General features: G+C 47.8%; 1 protein-coding gene across 4 annotated transcripts in view; it reads right to left on the bottom strand.

The window, feature by feature from the left end:
- Positions 1–923: 923 nt before the first annotated feature.
- Positions 924–15970, bottom strand: part of LOC134037055 (microtubule cross-linking factor 1) — a 34052-nt gene continuing 19005 nt past the window's right edge. The window contains exons 6-16 of one of the 4 annotated variants that reach the window (XM_062482348.1): positions 13579–13713; positions 12021–12125; positions 11519–11743; positions 11196–11363; positions 9956–10123; positions 8242–8532; positions 7473–7820; positions 7271–7347; positions 5168–6791; positions 4970–4993; positions 2084–2223 (exon numbers count right to left, since the gene is read on the bottom strand). In XM_062482348.1, coding sequence (XP_062338332.1) covers positions 4976–4993; positions 5168–6791; positions 7271–7347; positions 7473–7820; positions 8242–8532; positions 9956–10123; positions 11196–11363; positions 11519–11743; positions 12021–12125; positions 13579–13713 — 3159 coding nt within the window. In that variant the 3' untranslated portion in view covers positions 2084–2223; positions 4970–4975. Of the gene's footprint in view, positions 2224–4969; positions 4994–5167; positions 6792–7270; positions 7348–7472; positions 7821–8241; positions 8533–9955; positions 10124–11195; positions 11364–11518; positions 11744–12020; positions 12126–13578; positions 13714–15970 lie in introns of all 4 variants that reach the window. The other 3 variants (XM_062482345.1, XM_062482346.1, XM_062482347.1) reach the window with 3 other exon arrangements.

Below are 15970 nucleotides of genomic sequence, written 5' to 3'. Positions count from 1 at the left end.
ATTGAGAAAGGTGACAGGTAGTGTGTCATCTCTCCCAATACAAAGTCCTCCATAGCCTGCAGTAGATATAGATCCAGATTCACCCCACCCCAGTAACGGTATAGATTTAGTTCAATCCTGTCTGACCTTGTAGAAATGGTGAAGAGGAAACCTTCCTGATTCCTGTGCGCTCCCTGGTGTGCTGTGAGCGTTCTAGACCAATCATGTGCTGTGTGATGTGATAGGAGGGCAGCCTGAGAGCTCTGTCTATCCATCGGTCTGAGCACAGATTCACCGCTCGGTAAATTATTCAGATGCTGCTTCCTGCTCTCCCTCCATGTTCCTTGGGTTGACCTGCTCGGAGCCATCAGCATCTCAGCTGGAGACACATCAATTATTAACCCTAATAACTCCAGGAAAGGTAACCCCTGCAGCTCTCTGTCTTCTTTCTGTCTGCCTCTCTATTTCTCAGACACACTCCCTTTGGTGGCTTCATGTTCACCAATGAAAAGTCACAAGTACTAGACGTGAAATCAATCATCCCTAGCAGTCCTATTGATTTCTGGAATAGGCATGGCGATGGTAGGACCCTCTTTGGTGAGGAATTTTTAGAGTCATAATATATAATGAGTCGAACGTGAAAGTGTACTTCACACTCTCCATTCTCCTATTCCACCCTTGGTGAGGTATGTGCAGCATGTCAGGCATACACTGTAATCCACACACACACAAAACATCCCACAGACCTTTTAAACCATCCCCCAAACTAAAACCTGTAGGATTGTCTTTGGAGCTTTATGATATAGTGCTGTTGACGTACAACATTTCCATGTGGAACTCTAAGCCAGTCTTACCCTGTTATTTCTTTCCATTTAATCTTTTATCTAACAAACTTGCCTGCTCGGAGATGGTACAAAACAAATGTCAGAGCAAGACTTGTAAATACACATTCATGTTTATTACCAATTAGACTATTGACTTAGACTTTTAACATAGACTCTTGTTTAAAACATTTATTTTTTTACAATCCCGTTTTTCTTTGTTAAAGAAAAACCTGATCCTATTACATAGTGACAACTGTACAAAGACAGTATAATAGATTGATAATTTAAAAATGGGTGTTTTTACTTTAGTCAATGCAAATTAAAGGACAACAAAAGGATAAATCAAGTGTACATTCACAATGTTCTTTTTTTCTTCATACATTGAGCTCAGTGATGATCAGTAACGACAGCATTTCTGTACATGCACTAAAGTGCTAGTTCAAAAGGCATGCAAATATTTTACAGATATTTGTACAACTGCCTTCCAAATATGCATAAGGTTATTCAGTTGTAATTTTCCCTTATCTAAGTGTTTGTACAGTTTAACATTCATTTGAACAAATAAATAAATAAACACATCAACATCTTAATTGACATCATGTGTCCCTGCTTCCGTAGAAAGAGTCTTGTCTCCTCAAGATACAACTGAATACTCTTCATTCAAGCTTCAAAGGCTGGGAAAAGCAATTAAGGTAACATGTTCAACGTAAGAAAATAGCATTAATATGGATTGTTGGCAGAATAAACTAGTGCATTGTACTAAATGTCCAAATAAACAAAAAGAAAGATAACGTGTAAACAGACAAAAACTGTGTAAACCTTTATGTTTGGACAAGTACAGGATCAGATCTATAGTTTTCCTTTAGAGTATCCTGAAAAATAGTTGTACAGTAATTGAAATACACTTCCTGCATACATGTATTGCATACATATATACACACACATACAGGCCTATGAATAACTGTGTGTACAGGCACCTCTTATGGATTTTGTTGTTGTTGTCATTGTTGTTACAGTACATTCCAGGTTCTCCACAAAGAAAGTTCTGGGTTCTTTGTCCTCATTGGTCAGCTGGTGCTACTGGATCTCAACCCCTTCCTGTCCCTCCTGAGTCTTCCCGAGTGGGATCTGAGGTAAGAGGTCTGTTTAGGCTCCGACAGGAGAGCAGGTAGAGGAGGAGACCCGTCAGAGGAGGACCTGGCGGTCATGCTGGAGAGTTGTCCGCTCCTGGCTCCTCCAGTTCCAGTATTGTCTTACTGGTCTCTGGGAAGGTGAACCTCCGCTCTGCGCCCTCAGACCACCGGGGGGAGGAGGAGGGGGAGTGGGCCGCCCAGCGGGAGGGAGGGCGGCGGTTGGCAGGTCGAGCAGGTCTCAGGAAGCAGGACTCCAGGGGCGGGGCCACAGGAGAGCGGGGTAGGTCCTTCCAAGGAGAAGTTTCCGTGTTAGATAAGAGGAGACAGAGACATCTTGAATTCAATCATCCATTTTACCCATTTTGAAGACAGTAGATGCATATATTAATATAAAAAATATTTATCGAGATGTAAGATAAGAAACAAAAGTGAAACAGAGGACAGGAACATAACCAATTCTAAGGATGAGAAAAATGAATAGGAACATAAATAATGGGCCAAAGCACAATAAGATGTGACAGAACATAGTAGATGAGGCAGTGTCATTCTGTCCCTCACATAGTGATGTCACAGTGTGACTGGGTGAACGATCACACGGCAAACACTCCATCGCCCCAGTTTAAAATTAGTTCATTTTCTCCAGGCATCAGATTTCATTGGAGGGTTGGGGGAAATCAAATCTAGTTCCTCTAAAAATACACAGTTACAGTAAGAGTAGCGAGGGAGGATTGGCTTGAGAAAGCTGGAACTTGGAGAATGGAAAGGCAGAAAAAAGAAAAAGGTGTTCTAGACGAATGACCTGCAGTGATGAAGCCTTTGTTTCCAATTGTAAACAAGCAATAACTGTTAATACCAAGTGATGTCATTAAGTGTCAAAATCCATGCACCATTCATGTAGACTACGACGAGACAACATCCAGTTAGGTATCCCTCTGAAAACAGCACATGACCAAACCATGATGCTGCTTTCATCTCCCTGATTAACCCCTAGCTACGCATGCAGCCATGTTAAGTCTGAAACACTTAAACATTCAGTTAACCCATTTCACAACAGCCCACAGAGGTGAGATCAGTAAAGGCAGACGAGGAATGGGAGGTGTTAGCTCAGTCTTCACCAGTCTGGCTGGAAGGTTTGTTAGTGTGTGAGGAGGAGGAGGAGGAGGGTTGGGGAAAGAACTGTAAAAGGGGGAGGAGAAAAGCACACACTGTAGCCACATACACGCTATGCGAGAAACCTTACAGTCTGTACATTAGCAAACACAGAGACAGAGCAGCCAGTGGAACCTACTAGAAACACAGTGGGGGTCATGTTAGAGGTTGAAAGTCTGGCGATGCACACCACCCCTGAAAGGACAACCACCTTTCATGAGGAGTGTGCTGCTCCAAATGTGAAAGACTGTCCTAAAGAGTCATCTCCCTTTGTGATACTTTTTATTTTATTTGAAAGAACGTTTTTTTTTTTTTTTCCCCATTACCATTCAAATATCTTTTAGAAGATATTGATACAGTTGCATCATTAAAATGTAGGAAATATGGTAAGAATCCCTAGCACACAAATGAGTGACTCTTTGGGTCTCGTAAGCTGAGTTTGTGATCTTGAAAAGAAGATGATCAATACACAATAAATCAAGCATGCATTAAAACATTAACACAAACAAATGTATGACCATCACAACGATACACATTTAGACCACCCTCTATGGCTTCACACACTGTCTGTTGTCATCCTGTGAGGCATGCACTGATGAGGGGGTGACGTGAGAGTTCCATGTGACCTGTGAGCCCACACCTGAGGGTCAAAGGTCATATAGGACAAGAGGAAGAGGAACTTACATCACGGAGACAAGCAGAACTAGAGTCCCCAGGGAGCAGTTAGTATGACAGTGTGGTTCTAGATTAGAACAAACAGACCGTGGTAGAAAGAGAAAGACAGAGCAAGATGGAGAGAGAGAGCCCAGAGAAGAGGAAGAGGAGGAGAGGAGAGGGGAAGAGAGTTAGAAATGTTTATCAGCGGGATAGAGAAGGGAGAAGAGAGGAAAACAGGATAAGGCCGGTATCTTACAGACAGGGAGAGTCATTTAGCTTTAAGGCCATTGACCACAGCTGGCAGGCCACACACAAGGCAATACATCTACAGTGGTCCCCTTCACTGTTAACATAGAACAAAGAAAAATGGTGACCTCACCTCACTACCTATTAAAGAGGAATCAATTCAACGGCATTCATTTCCACCCCCCTCTGAATGCTCATGTCGATTGTTCAGGAGAATCACGATCTGTTGCTCTCCAACTAATCAAAGGCTAAACTCAAACAACCCTTTCACACCCATTCAACCCTAATCCAGACTAATCTAATCCCACACTGCCATCTCACCAGATGGAGAAGCAGCTCAGCTACAGCTCTCTTTACATTCAAACAATCGACATACTGCACAGTCATAATATAATGTCATGTTTTCATTGAGCAGATGCTTTTATCAGAAGCGACATTCAGCACAGGGGGATTTGAACCTGTAACCTCCTGAGCTGTAGGCAAGTGGTCTAAAAACTGGTTCCACATACCCTTTAAATGTACTGTACCATCATAACCCCTTATTATTATTATGATACCACATGACTCTTAACCTGCTTGCTGGACAACCTAATCCATCTATTGACTTCTGCTTTAAAGGAACGATGCAAGATTAAACCCAACACTATTTCTCTCAGTCCAACCATAGAAGGTCCCTCTATCCTGGTAATGCATGTGCTGCATAACTCGTAACATTCCTCCATCAATCAATCAGCACTAGAAAAACGATTAGCTACGTGGGTCCGTCCAGGCGTTCATCCATCATAGGTCATCAATAACCACAGTGATTCTACGAGGTCAGCTGAACGGGAGGTGGGTGATAGCTGCAGTATGGTAGTCATAGAAGGAGCATCGGTAAGAGTTCCAGCTATGGTTAGCACGCTACCGTGAGCACAGAGATAGAAAAAAAAGATATAGAGTGTACTGTAAGGAAAAACGTGATAAAAAATATTATAACGTTACCAGAGGTCACTCAGTGTTTTCGATCTGAGAAAACAAACATGAGGATGGGGTTACGCTTCACACATTGACACCGCCTTGCTGTGGATAAGGTCTTGAATCTGGTATGTTGGTTTAAGAACACTCTTTTCAGCCCATTGGATGTCTCTAACCAATACTTGAAGCAATTTGAGTATTTGGCTCAAACATGAAGTATTTTACCTCAATACATCCAGCTTGTCCTCTGTCCGGCTCTCCCTGCTTGGCATCTCTGCTGAGGCTGCCGCCCTGGAGCTTCTTGTCCTCCTTGAAGCTCTGCTCCAGCAGCTTCTTGTTGAGGATGCGCGCCGTGTTCTCTGCCAGCGTGTAGCCCGGAGGGGCCGACAGGTCCTGGCGCACGCTCACCACCTCGGGGGTCCTCTCCCCCTGCGTCTCCACAACCAGCTGCACGGGGCTGGGGGAGCGTCCCCTCACTGTCCTCAGGAACTCCTGCACTGCCCCCAGGGACCTGGCCTCTGCGGGGCCCCCAGGACCACCTGGAGGGCCGGGTTCAGCTGGCCTGGAACGGCTAGGGGACTTGGTGAACTTCGGCGGGGGGTCGTAGGCCACCGGGGTGTGGTCGATGATGTTGAAGAGGCTGGAGAGGCCGTCGTTGATGCTGGTGTGGACGGGGCTGTCTCTAGTGGTGGTGGAGCGCGCCCAGGCGGACTCGCTGTTGCCCTTCTGGGGGGTGGTGGGGGTGGGCGAGCGTGCGGTCGTGGGCAGGTCTGCCTTGCTGGAAGTGGAGAGCTTGCGCTGGAGCTTGGGGGAGCCCCACTTGGGGGAGCAGCAGGGCCTCTCGAACTTGTTCTGGACCACGGGGGAGTACTGGATCTTCCTCAGGCTGCGGGAGGGCGAGGAGATGGGCGTGGAGCCGCCCCCCTTGGGCGTGAGGCAGCGGTGGGGGCTGCTGGTCAGGTTCCTCAGCACGTCCGTCTGCAGGCCCACGCTGATGGTCTGGGTGGTCTGGGTGCCTCGTGTGGTGAAGCCGTTGGTCTGGCACGCCGTGTCGCGCACCTGCCGCGTCTCCGGGCGCTCGGGGCCCGGGCTGGAGCGGATGGCGTTCCGCACGGAGTACGCCACCTCCTTCATGTCGTCGCTCAGGTTTCGAGACAGCTGCAGCTCCAGAGAGGAGGCATAGCTCACTGTGGGGCACAGCGGGGGGCGGTCTGCAGGGGGCCGCAGACCCCCTGCCTCCAGGAGCTCTTTGTGATGCCGGGGGAGCTCACAGGGCCACCTCCCACTGCCAAACACCTCGTCGGGCCCCCCTGCCCCAGGCTCGCCCGCACCTCTGCCTTTTGTCCCTTTAGCGTAGAGGAAGTCCGACTCGGGGGTTGCAGGACGGTGGGCGGCGCCTGGTCTGGTGGGGCTGTGGAGGACGTGGACCCCATGGTGATCGCTCCCTGCAGCCCCCGCTCCATTACCACGGATGGGGGACCTTTGGCAGTGCTCGGGGCTGCTCAGGGTGTTGGTGGTCAGGGTGGCGCTGGTGGTGAGGAACCAGGAGGCTGGCTGGAATGGTTCCGAAGGAGGCTCTCCCACCCGGCCCTCCCCTGGCCTCTCTCCCCAGGCCTCCAGGGCAGAGGGGGAGGGAGCCGAGGGGAAGTCCCAGCCCTTGCTGTTAAACTCCTCAATGTACTTGAGGTCGTCAGGGGACAAAGGAGGGGTGACGTCGTCCTGGCCACTGTCACCGTGGCGACTCTTGTCAGGGAGGAAGGGAGAACTGTCCATCAGGCGCTGGAAATCACTCATGGAGCAGACAGACTTGGCCCTGTATGGAGACACGAGAGACACAGCAGCTTTACAGCTGGGTCATCACACACAGACGTGTGAATATTATTAGGTTCTACTATTGTGGTGCTCTCTCACCACATTACAGATATTAAACTGACTGTGAGCAGCTCGGGATACAGTATGTCACAAGGCTTTTGTCTGGTCGAATAAAGAAACTGAAACAGATGTTAAATCATGTCTGCTTTCAAAATGCATAGTAATACATTTCATGAGGGATCAGGATCACTTTAAACCGATTGAATAATTCAACGGCAGGTTGAGTTTACTTAGATTACAGCCCCTCCAAAAAGAGAAGCTTTCACAAAGATCCCCAGGGAGTTTCAAGTCCCTTCTAGCAATAACCAACACAAGCCAACCTTTTACCCAAAGGAGTCACACAGTATGTACTACAAAAAGGGAGCATTGTACTACAGCCCCAAATGCTATATTACACTTAACACATAATCAATTCTCAGAACACAAAGTTGCTGTATGAATGATGGCCACACTCACCTGAGGAGGCTTCCAGAGCCTATATCTTCCTCCTCAAAGGCAGACTGAGCCTCCATGTCTGATATCTCATTAAGGGCCTGCTCAGAGGATCAAACACAAACACCATTACAGCCAAACACTGGACAATCCTCCCGACCTCAATCCTAATTCTCACTGTGTCATGCTATGCTGCAGTCCAGCAGTGTTACAGACCAAGCCTCACCTCTTTCACACAGGGGAACCTCTTCTCACTCTCCAGTCTGGAGGGTAGGGGGACCTCCAGCCCACTCAGGGGGTCCAGCGACAGAGCATCCAGGAAGAGGTTCTCCGTGGGCCCTTTCAGCCTCACCACAGCCCCCTGCTCCCCCAGCACGGCCTCCGAGTCCGAGTGGGATCGCGTGGGTATGACAGGGGCAGGGCCGGTGGCCGGACAGGGGGAGCGAGGGGAGTGGGGTGACCGGGGGGGCTTACAGGGGCTGTCCTGGGGTGAGAACAGGCCCCTGTGGCCCACCCCATCTTTGACATCAGCGGGTGAGCCCTCGGTACGGCGGACATTCACCTCTCTCTGTAACTGTGAGAGAGATGAGACCAGAGGAGAGGTAGCAAGGACAGGAAGGGTAGACGGTTAACAACTTCATTATTCTCTTCACAATCTCGAAATGCCATAACGCTCCTGTGAATGTGCATACTAAGGTACTGTTCATCCGCAGTTGGCTGTATTAATTCTACATTCAAAGGGAGCTTGTGTTCCAAAGAATCCTTTCAGCGGATCTTCCACTGCCATGAGCATCCTTAATCATCTCCCTCCCACTTCAACGATCAGCGAGAAGTCCTAGACTGAGCCAAACTGCTACTCCTTCATCATCATTAATATTAATTATGATTGTGTGCCTGTGAGCTTCGACTGTGAGAACGAACTCGTCAAAATGTGCTGACATTTGCCTCGGGGCCCTCCATCTCTGTCTCTCCTTCCCCTCTCCTGAGTGTCTCACCCTGTCCATCTTGCGATGCATGTCCCTCATGCTGCCATCCCACTCCTGCCTCTCGCGGTCGAAGCGCTCCAGGAGCTCCGCCCTCTCCCGGCCCCACCTCTTCTCGCTGTGCTGCAGCTTCCAGCGCAGGTCCAGGGAGGTGCTGTGGCTGTCTGCCAGGAGTTGCCGGTGCTCCTCCCTCTCCCGCTGGAAGGCCCAGTCCGGCTCTCCTCCTCCTCCTCCTCCATCCCCGCCCCGAGCTCCAGCTCCGCCCTGGGCCTCCCCTCTCACCTCCGCCCGTGTCGCCTCCAGCTAGTCAAACATAACAGGCAGCAAACCCAAATATCAGTACAATGAACACTGATACCAGTAAAGTGAAGCATCATTGTCACACAACCCATCATGTTCAGGAACTGCCTGATGAGATAAGAATTCAGATCTTGTTAACAAATGTATTTCCATCAATGCTCAGCAGGAATAGGAGCTGGTTTTCCGTTCCCAAATTTGTACTTCAAACTACATATACTCATGGGGGAAGCCTGAACTCTAGTTTTGGATGTACTGCAGAAACTTCAAAGGAGTTGAGCGAGATAGGGAAGTCGTTGAGGTCTCCCTTCTCCTTTGCAGTGTAGAGAGCTTTGTTATCTGCACGCTGCCTTTGATCACACAACGTCATAGTACAAAGCAGAGCAAGCAACACGTATCTGCCTCTCACACTGTGGGAAATGTGCATCCCAAAGTCTTTAAACATCCTTAGTTTACATAATTCTCATTCAAACATCTAATATCCCTTCAAAGGGGCTTTTAACAGTCATTTAATGGCGTACTCAGATTTACTCAGATTTACTTTACATGTGTGTAGCTTCTTTTAATAGCATGTGATGACTAAATTTCAAAGTCAGTTTGGAGCTGTGTAAATATAGAGAGATATTTTGGAAGCGACACGGTATCAGTGACCAACAGAAAAGTCCACATGGGTTGTCAGACGAGCAGGCCATGTCATCTAACATCTAACATGTCCATACAAAGGACATGTTTTAAAGCAGAATATATCATTTAATAAGTAACTACAGATAAAAAAATAATGTCAAGTCGACTCACTGTTGCTATATATGAACCATATATGATCCCAGAACATATTGTAAGAGGATTCAAATATTTACATTTACATTTAGTAGACGCTCTTATCCAGAGCAACTTACAGTAAGTACAGGGACATTCCCCCCAAGGCAAGTAGGGTGAAGTGCCTTGCTCAAGGACACAACGTCATTTGGCACGCCGGGAATCGAACCAACAACCTTCTGATTACTAGCCCGACTCCCTAACCGCTCAGCCACCTGACCCCCTCTCCTGTATATATATATATATATATATATATATATATATATATAATTTAAATGAGCACACTCTGCTCTGAGTAAAAATATGAGCTTCCACACCACACATGCAGTAGTCTACAAACACAAGGATAAACGGTGCAGATCCCAAATGTTGCCGCATCTGACCCTAATCAGTGACATATTGTACTTTTCAAGCTAGCCATACCCATGCTGGAGATCGATGCAGGACTGGCAAGAGCCATCACCCTGTCTGTCCCTGTCAAATGAATGACTTCTCTCCTCAGAGTTCACCATCATGGTGTTTTATACCAAGTTGAAGCGTTAGTTCTGTTCTAGCCTCTTGGGGGTAACCCTAATCCTTCAAGGCAGGCAGCAGGACATGACATCATACGTACCTGTGCAACGTGGCACTTCATCTCTGCCCACTTCACCTCCCAGGAGGCCTTCTCGTTGGCGTAGCTCTGCTGCAGCTGGCACCGCCTGGTCTCCTCCTCCCTCAGCTCAGTCCGGAACTCCTCCAGCAACATCCGCAGGGCATGCAGCACCCGACGGTTCTCCCCCACCTATTGGGGGGCGGGGGGGGGGGGAGAGCGAGAGGAGGAAGAGTACTGAATCCATGTCACATTCACAGTTGACACATTTGAGCTGCCATGCCGATATTCTCCACGGAACAGGTGATCGAAACAATCCTTGTTTTGTTCTCTGCCTGCCAGTATTTGCGGTTGGAGAAGTCAAGTTATGTTCTGAAAGTGCTCCTGAAAACTCTTAGCTTCATGCATCGTCTATGCTGAGAGCCCTGAGCCAACAATAGACCCTGGCAAGGGCTTTGTGTAACAGAGAAGTGGTGTGTGTACAACATACAGCCAGGTAATGGCGAAGAGAAGAAGAGACACTTCTTGTGTTGAGGCTTGTGTGAGACAAGCCAACAAGGAGTTCAAACTAGAAATAACAAACACTCCCATGATGGAGCTCATGAAATAATATCCAAACAATTATTTTATTAGATAATATTCAAAATATATAATTATTTTATGCTAGCTAGGGTTTATCTTCAGTGCAACTCTTGTTTTCTGCTGAGGTGTGAACAAATGCGAGTTTGTGAGTTTTCCCCCACATACTCAATTCTAAATATAGTCTACCAGGCATGTATACCTGTTAATCCACGAATGCGATATTGTTGGGGCTGAAACAAAAATGCCAGATCACTTTACAAACCAGTTTCTTAAAGTTAGGGAAAATCTAAACGGTGCACAAAACAGAGCACTAACAGCTACTGAATAATGCATGTCTGCCAGAGTACTGTTAGACACATTCCTTTAACTGGCACAAAACTGTACCACATGCATTTGAACAGACTGCTCTGTTTGTCTCCTTTGTGTCTGACAGTGGATACATGTTTTCATGTCAACATGCAAAGTTATGCAGTCATAACAATTGCTATAACCATCCAGCTATCTAGGTCATCATTCTCATTTGCATACTGTGCTAAGTAGTTACAATAAATGGTTGCCAAAAACAGAACACACAAAAAATGACTAAGTATGTTCTGAAGGGAAATCTTTTAGGCTATGGGTCAAATACAAATGACAGTTTGAGGCTCAATCTAGCAGCCTCGACACAGACACGGCTCTCTACCTGTCTCTGGTGCTGCAGATGTTCAGGGGAATGGAGCACAACCATAGGTCCATGGTCTGGGGTGTCCCCTGGGGTTTGAGGGATGGAGGACCTCTCCTCTCTCTCCATCTCCCCCTCCCCTTGCTCCATGATAATTGCCAGCTCTGGAATGTTCTCCAACTTCTCATACTGGAACAGATAGAACAGAACTGAGAGACAGTGCAGCATCCTCTTCCTCAGGAACAAAGGCCTCAAAGACAGTGTTGATCCAGTACATGTTGACACTATATGTCTACTTGAATAAGGTTCAGTATATCAGACATGCCCCGCGCCGGCCTGCTGACCTCAGAGTGCCCGGCCTCGTCCCCCTGGTCGGCCCGGCGGCCCAGCCTCCAGTGCGTGAGGATCCACCGCAGCTTCATGTAGAAGAGGATGGTGTTGTGGCGAAACAGGCCCACCTCGTGCTGCAGCAGGGCTCTCTCCTGGAGCCAGGGGGCCTCGTGGGGCTGCTGCAGCCCCTGCAGCTCCAGACCCCCCCGACGCACCTCCAGACGCCTCCGCTCCTCCTCCTGGGGGGGGGGGGGGGGGGGGGGGGGAGGTTGGACATATGATCAACAACTACAACTGCAGCGATGGAGATGAGTGAATGGATATTGTCCTATGAATACAATATACCGTTCTTCTTGCTGTCTCCTCAGTGCTTAAATAACGCATGTGACAATGTCTGATTGGGCTGGTTTTCCCGGTCCAATACTAGGGAGCCTCTTCAAAGCCCGTTTGTCACAGAAAGCTTGATGTTCTCAGATTTGAAAAACCTTAACAATAAGGGTTCCACGGTTGTCCTACCTGTGTCATAGGACCAAAGATGACCTCGCGGTCGTCCGGCCCAGCTCTCAGCCTGCGTTCATGATCCAGACGGAACTGGGCCTCAGCGCCAGCCGTGTCGCGGAGCTGAACCCACAAGCCCAAAAACCCAACACACAGTTCATGTCAGGGCTCTGGAGAAAAGACGTTTCCTTGGGTTTTCTAGACCAACATCAATTGCTATTACATGCGGCAGGATGAGAAACATTAGCTTTATTCATTCATTCATTACTAAGGGCACTATTCACTCACCAGACGGAACCTGTCTCCTGCATTCTTGTAAGGTTAAAACTGTTGACTAAATATCTTACATCACATGAAAGGATCATTGCTATAATGCCATGAATCACTTACAGTTAGGCGTTAGGGCCATCGCTGTAAAATGGGACATAACACATAATGGGAGGTCGCTCTTTGCTCTATGGAGCAGTTCAGTTGGTGAAAGCATTTCCCTGGTTCACCTCTCTCTCTCTCTGTCTCTCTCTCTGTCTCTCTCTCTGTCTCTCTCTCTGTCTCTCTCTCTGTCTCTCTCTCTGTCTCTCTCTCTCTCTCTCTCTCTCTCTCTCTCTCTCTCTCTCTCTCTCTCTCTCTCTCTCTCTCTCTCTCTCTCTCTCTCTCTCTCTCTCTCTCTCTCTCTCTCCCTCTGCCCAATGTCAAATGCAAATCGCATACACTCCTAATCCTGCCATGGCCAAGCTGCTCCCTCATTCATTCCTAGATTCATTTTATCTCACAGATTATGTTGGGTGGTTATCCAAACCAACTGTGCCTTAACTCTAACGATAGTTTAGAAAAGTATCCTCTCCATCTGCATGGAGTATAGTCGAAGCATTGTCAGCATGTTGTTGCTGGCTTTTACAAAGAGAAAAGCCAGCAACTACATATTGACAATGCTGAATCTATTTCTTAGTCAAATAACAATTCACGTTACTTAAACAAATCACTGCTGCACATTGTGCAGACTCAGACATTAGGCTGTATGCAGGTCTAAGCAGTATAGGTTATGTATACAGCAATACGTGGCTGCTATCACATACCCTTTTTTTCTATCTCATCCATACATTAGCATAAATTCAATAGATGTGTTTTTACATCAATAACAGCTGAAGGGGATTTTCAGTTGCAGTTTCTAGTTGATTCAGAGGACCGCTGTAAGTCAAGGATTTCAAAACCTGTTTGGTTGTGAGTCAGTAAAACATCCAGGGGTATATTATAGCATCATTTAAAAAGCAAGAAATTAAATTAAAAAACTAAAATCTGTGAGTGGGAGTGGTATATTTAGTGAAGAGAACTGAATTGAAAGTTGAGAAAGTGAATGAGATGAAATCTTGTTCAGAATATAAAAACGAGAAAGGCTGGAGTCAGTGTCACCACTGCCAATAACAGTCTCCTTAACTGTAGATGTTCACCCTCCTGCCCCCTCGTCAACAACCCCAGCCTATAGAGTGCAGCATCACCATTCCAGGCCACCTGTGGACTCTGGCGGTGCCTGTCTCCCTGCTCAGTCCTACAGGTGAAGGGAAACAGAGGAGGCACTGACCTCTGCTCTTAAAGCCAGGGGCCTGTGGTATTTACTGTGTCCCGACGCTCCCCTGCTCTGGGCCGGGCCTTGGCCCTGGGGCTCCACGACTCGCTCCTGTCCTAGACGCCACTCCAGCTCATCCCTCTGACCGGACTGTGAGTGGGGGGGGGGGGGGGGGGAGGGGGTCAGGGGTAGTGAAGGGGTAGTGGTTGAATGGAGGGTGAGGGGGTGGGGTAGTGGGGGCGGATGAGTTGGGTGAAGGGAGGGCGGGGTATGCGTGAAGCGGATTGTGGGCCAACGGACAAAAACGACAAACAAGAGGGAGGGGTAAAGAAGGCCAAAACGACAAAAACAAAAGCGAAAAATGGGTAAAGAGACAGAGCAGGGGGAAAAAATCAACTAAAAAGCTACACAGCGTGGAGAAGGACGAACGGACTACAGTACGAAGAAAAGCGCAAAGAGAAAGACCAACTTAAAGACGACGGCATATGAGAGAGATGAGAAGAGAACTAGTATGAGGATGAACAAAATCATGGGCTGAAACATCTGCAGGGAACACAAAGAGGAAAAAAGAGAGGGTTCGGGGGGGAAAAAAGAATGCAAAACACTGGTTATGAAGCGCATGCGATGAGGGATACATGAGTCCAAACCAACAGCTGATAGAGAACCAGGGCAAACTGCAGAGCGCCAGGTAAGCACGCCAGTTGCTAAACAGTAAACACGTGCCTGTAAACAGCCATGCGTCAGAAGCAGTGAGCTAAGAGAGCCTGGACCTTGACAACAACAATCCACCGTCAACATTCTACATTCCTGGTTACCTCGATTTGACCTCAGCCTTTATTCAGTATCTCTCTGAAGTGTTGAAATTGTATTCTACTGTCCTTCAATGGGGGCAGTGCGAGGGTTTTTCCGCTTTGTTTTTGTTGACTGTTAGTAAAAAAGTGTGGCCACCACACCCAACCAGCCTGATTGCAAGCTTGTACAGGCAGAGGGTTGAAGCAGGGAATATGAGCCGTTTCAACACAAATATATTATTTTGAGAATCGAAAAGAGCTGTTTTTTCAAATGATCTGGTTTATAGATTTCCAATAACAATGCTTAGTGTCGATAAGAACAATCTTGTTTTGAGGAGCACAGTGTATTTTGACTCATATTAGGCAGCAGGTTCAATGAAACAAGGACAGAAAGCAGGTTTCAAGCCAGCAGGGTTCTTCCATTGGCAACTCACAGTAGAGAGAATCTAGGCCGCAGCTCTGTTCAGGAGTCATCTTCTACACAGCCCAAGAATGATGCTGTTCATGGCATTACAGGTAACACCATGAACCAACTTTTCAGGTGTGTGTAATGATGAGAGCTGACAAACATGCCAGTCAATGGCTGCAATGATGGCAGTGCATCATGTAGTAAGCCTGTAGAGATGTATTCTCAAGACAACTAGACCTGTTGCTGTTCAAAGAAGCCAAATGGAAGAAGCTGCCTTACTGGGAGGGCCCCCCCCAACCCTCTCCAGCACCATCCCTAGAGCCGGCTGATGGGAGACGGGCGGCTGCAGGAGGGAGGAGAGCACGGATGGAGGCAGGCAGGCAGGCAGGCAGGGCCGCGCGGGGGGTGGGTGTGCATGGGTATGCGGATGCAGCAGAGAGCGGCAGTGCCAAGCAATGGGGGTGGAGGGTACAGTGGGTGGGGGGGGGGGGGGGTGTTGGTGGGTGCCGGTGTGGCTGAGCTGGGTGGCTCGTGTGGGCAGGGGCTGCTGTGTGTCCCCCTAGGTTGGGCCTGAGGGTGGCTATGCACGGTCTCTCACCATCCCCCCCTGCTAATCCAGAGGGGCTGTAGGCCTACTATTGATTGTATTTATGAACTGCCTACCGTTGTGTGGGGGGAGACTAGAGGGTATCTGGAGGGTAGCCTTGTTAACTAAACCAACTCCTTCACACGCTGTCTTTGCTGCATTAGGATCACGTTTAGTACAAGTGACTGCTCACTTGGATGAGTTTAAACCGATCAGGAATAATGGCAACCTTTAAAAAGAGGCCCTTGGGTTTTCTAGCGCTGATGAATCTGGACTGGCCAAACAGTTTAACATGACTTTGCAAACCAACCCTTTTTTACTGCCATTCTAAAGTCTCACCAGACTATTATGTCAACTTTAGGTTCACTGCCAGTTTGTCAATAGTACATCTTGGATGTATTGGCTCTATAGAAACAATGTGAACATATTTTGAGGCTAATGTAAACCAATACCTTATAATGCATGCTTTCCAAAAAACGTCCTTTCTGCTACAGTCATGGGAATATCTACACAGTAATGTTAGATCCTAATGGCTTGCTGCCATACTGGCAGGGCTTCTACCTTCATGATATATTTCGCAAAATAAAAAAGCAGCCAAAGTTGTATATCTGGATGTAGCAG

The sequence above is a fragment of the Osmerus eperlanus genome, chromosome 16 (genome assembly GCF_963692335.1).
Source record: "Osmerus eperlanus chromosome 16, fOsmEpe2.1, whole genome shotgun sequence".
Taxonomy (NCBI): Eukaryota; Metazoa; Chordata; class Actinopteri; order Osmeriformes; family Osmeridae; genus Osmerus; species Osmerus eperlanus.
Note: the sequence above shows the minus strand (reverse complement) of the source record. Positions and strands in the feature narration are given on the sequence as shown.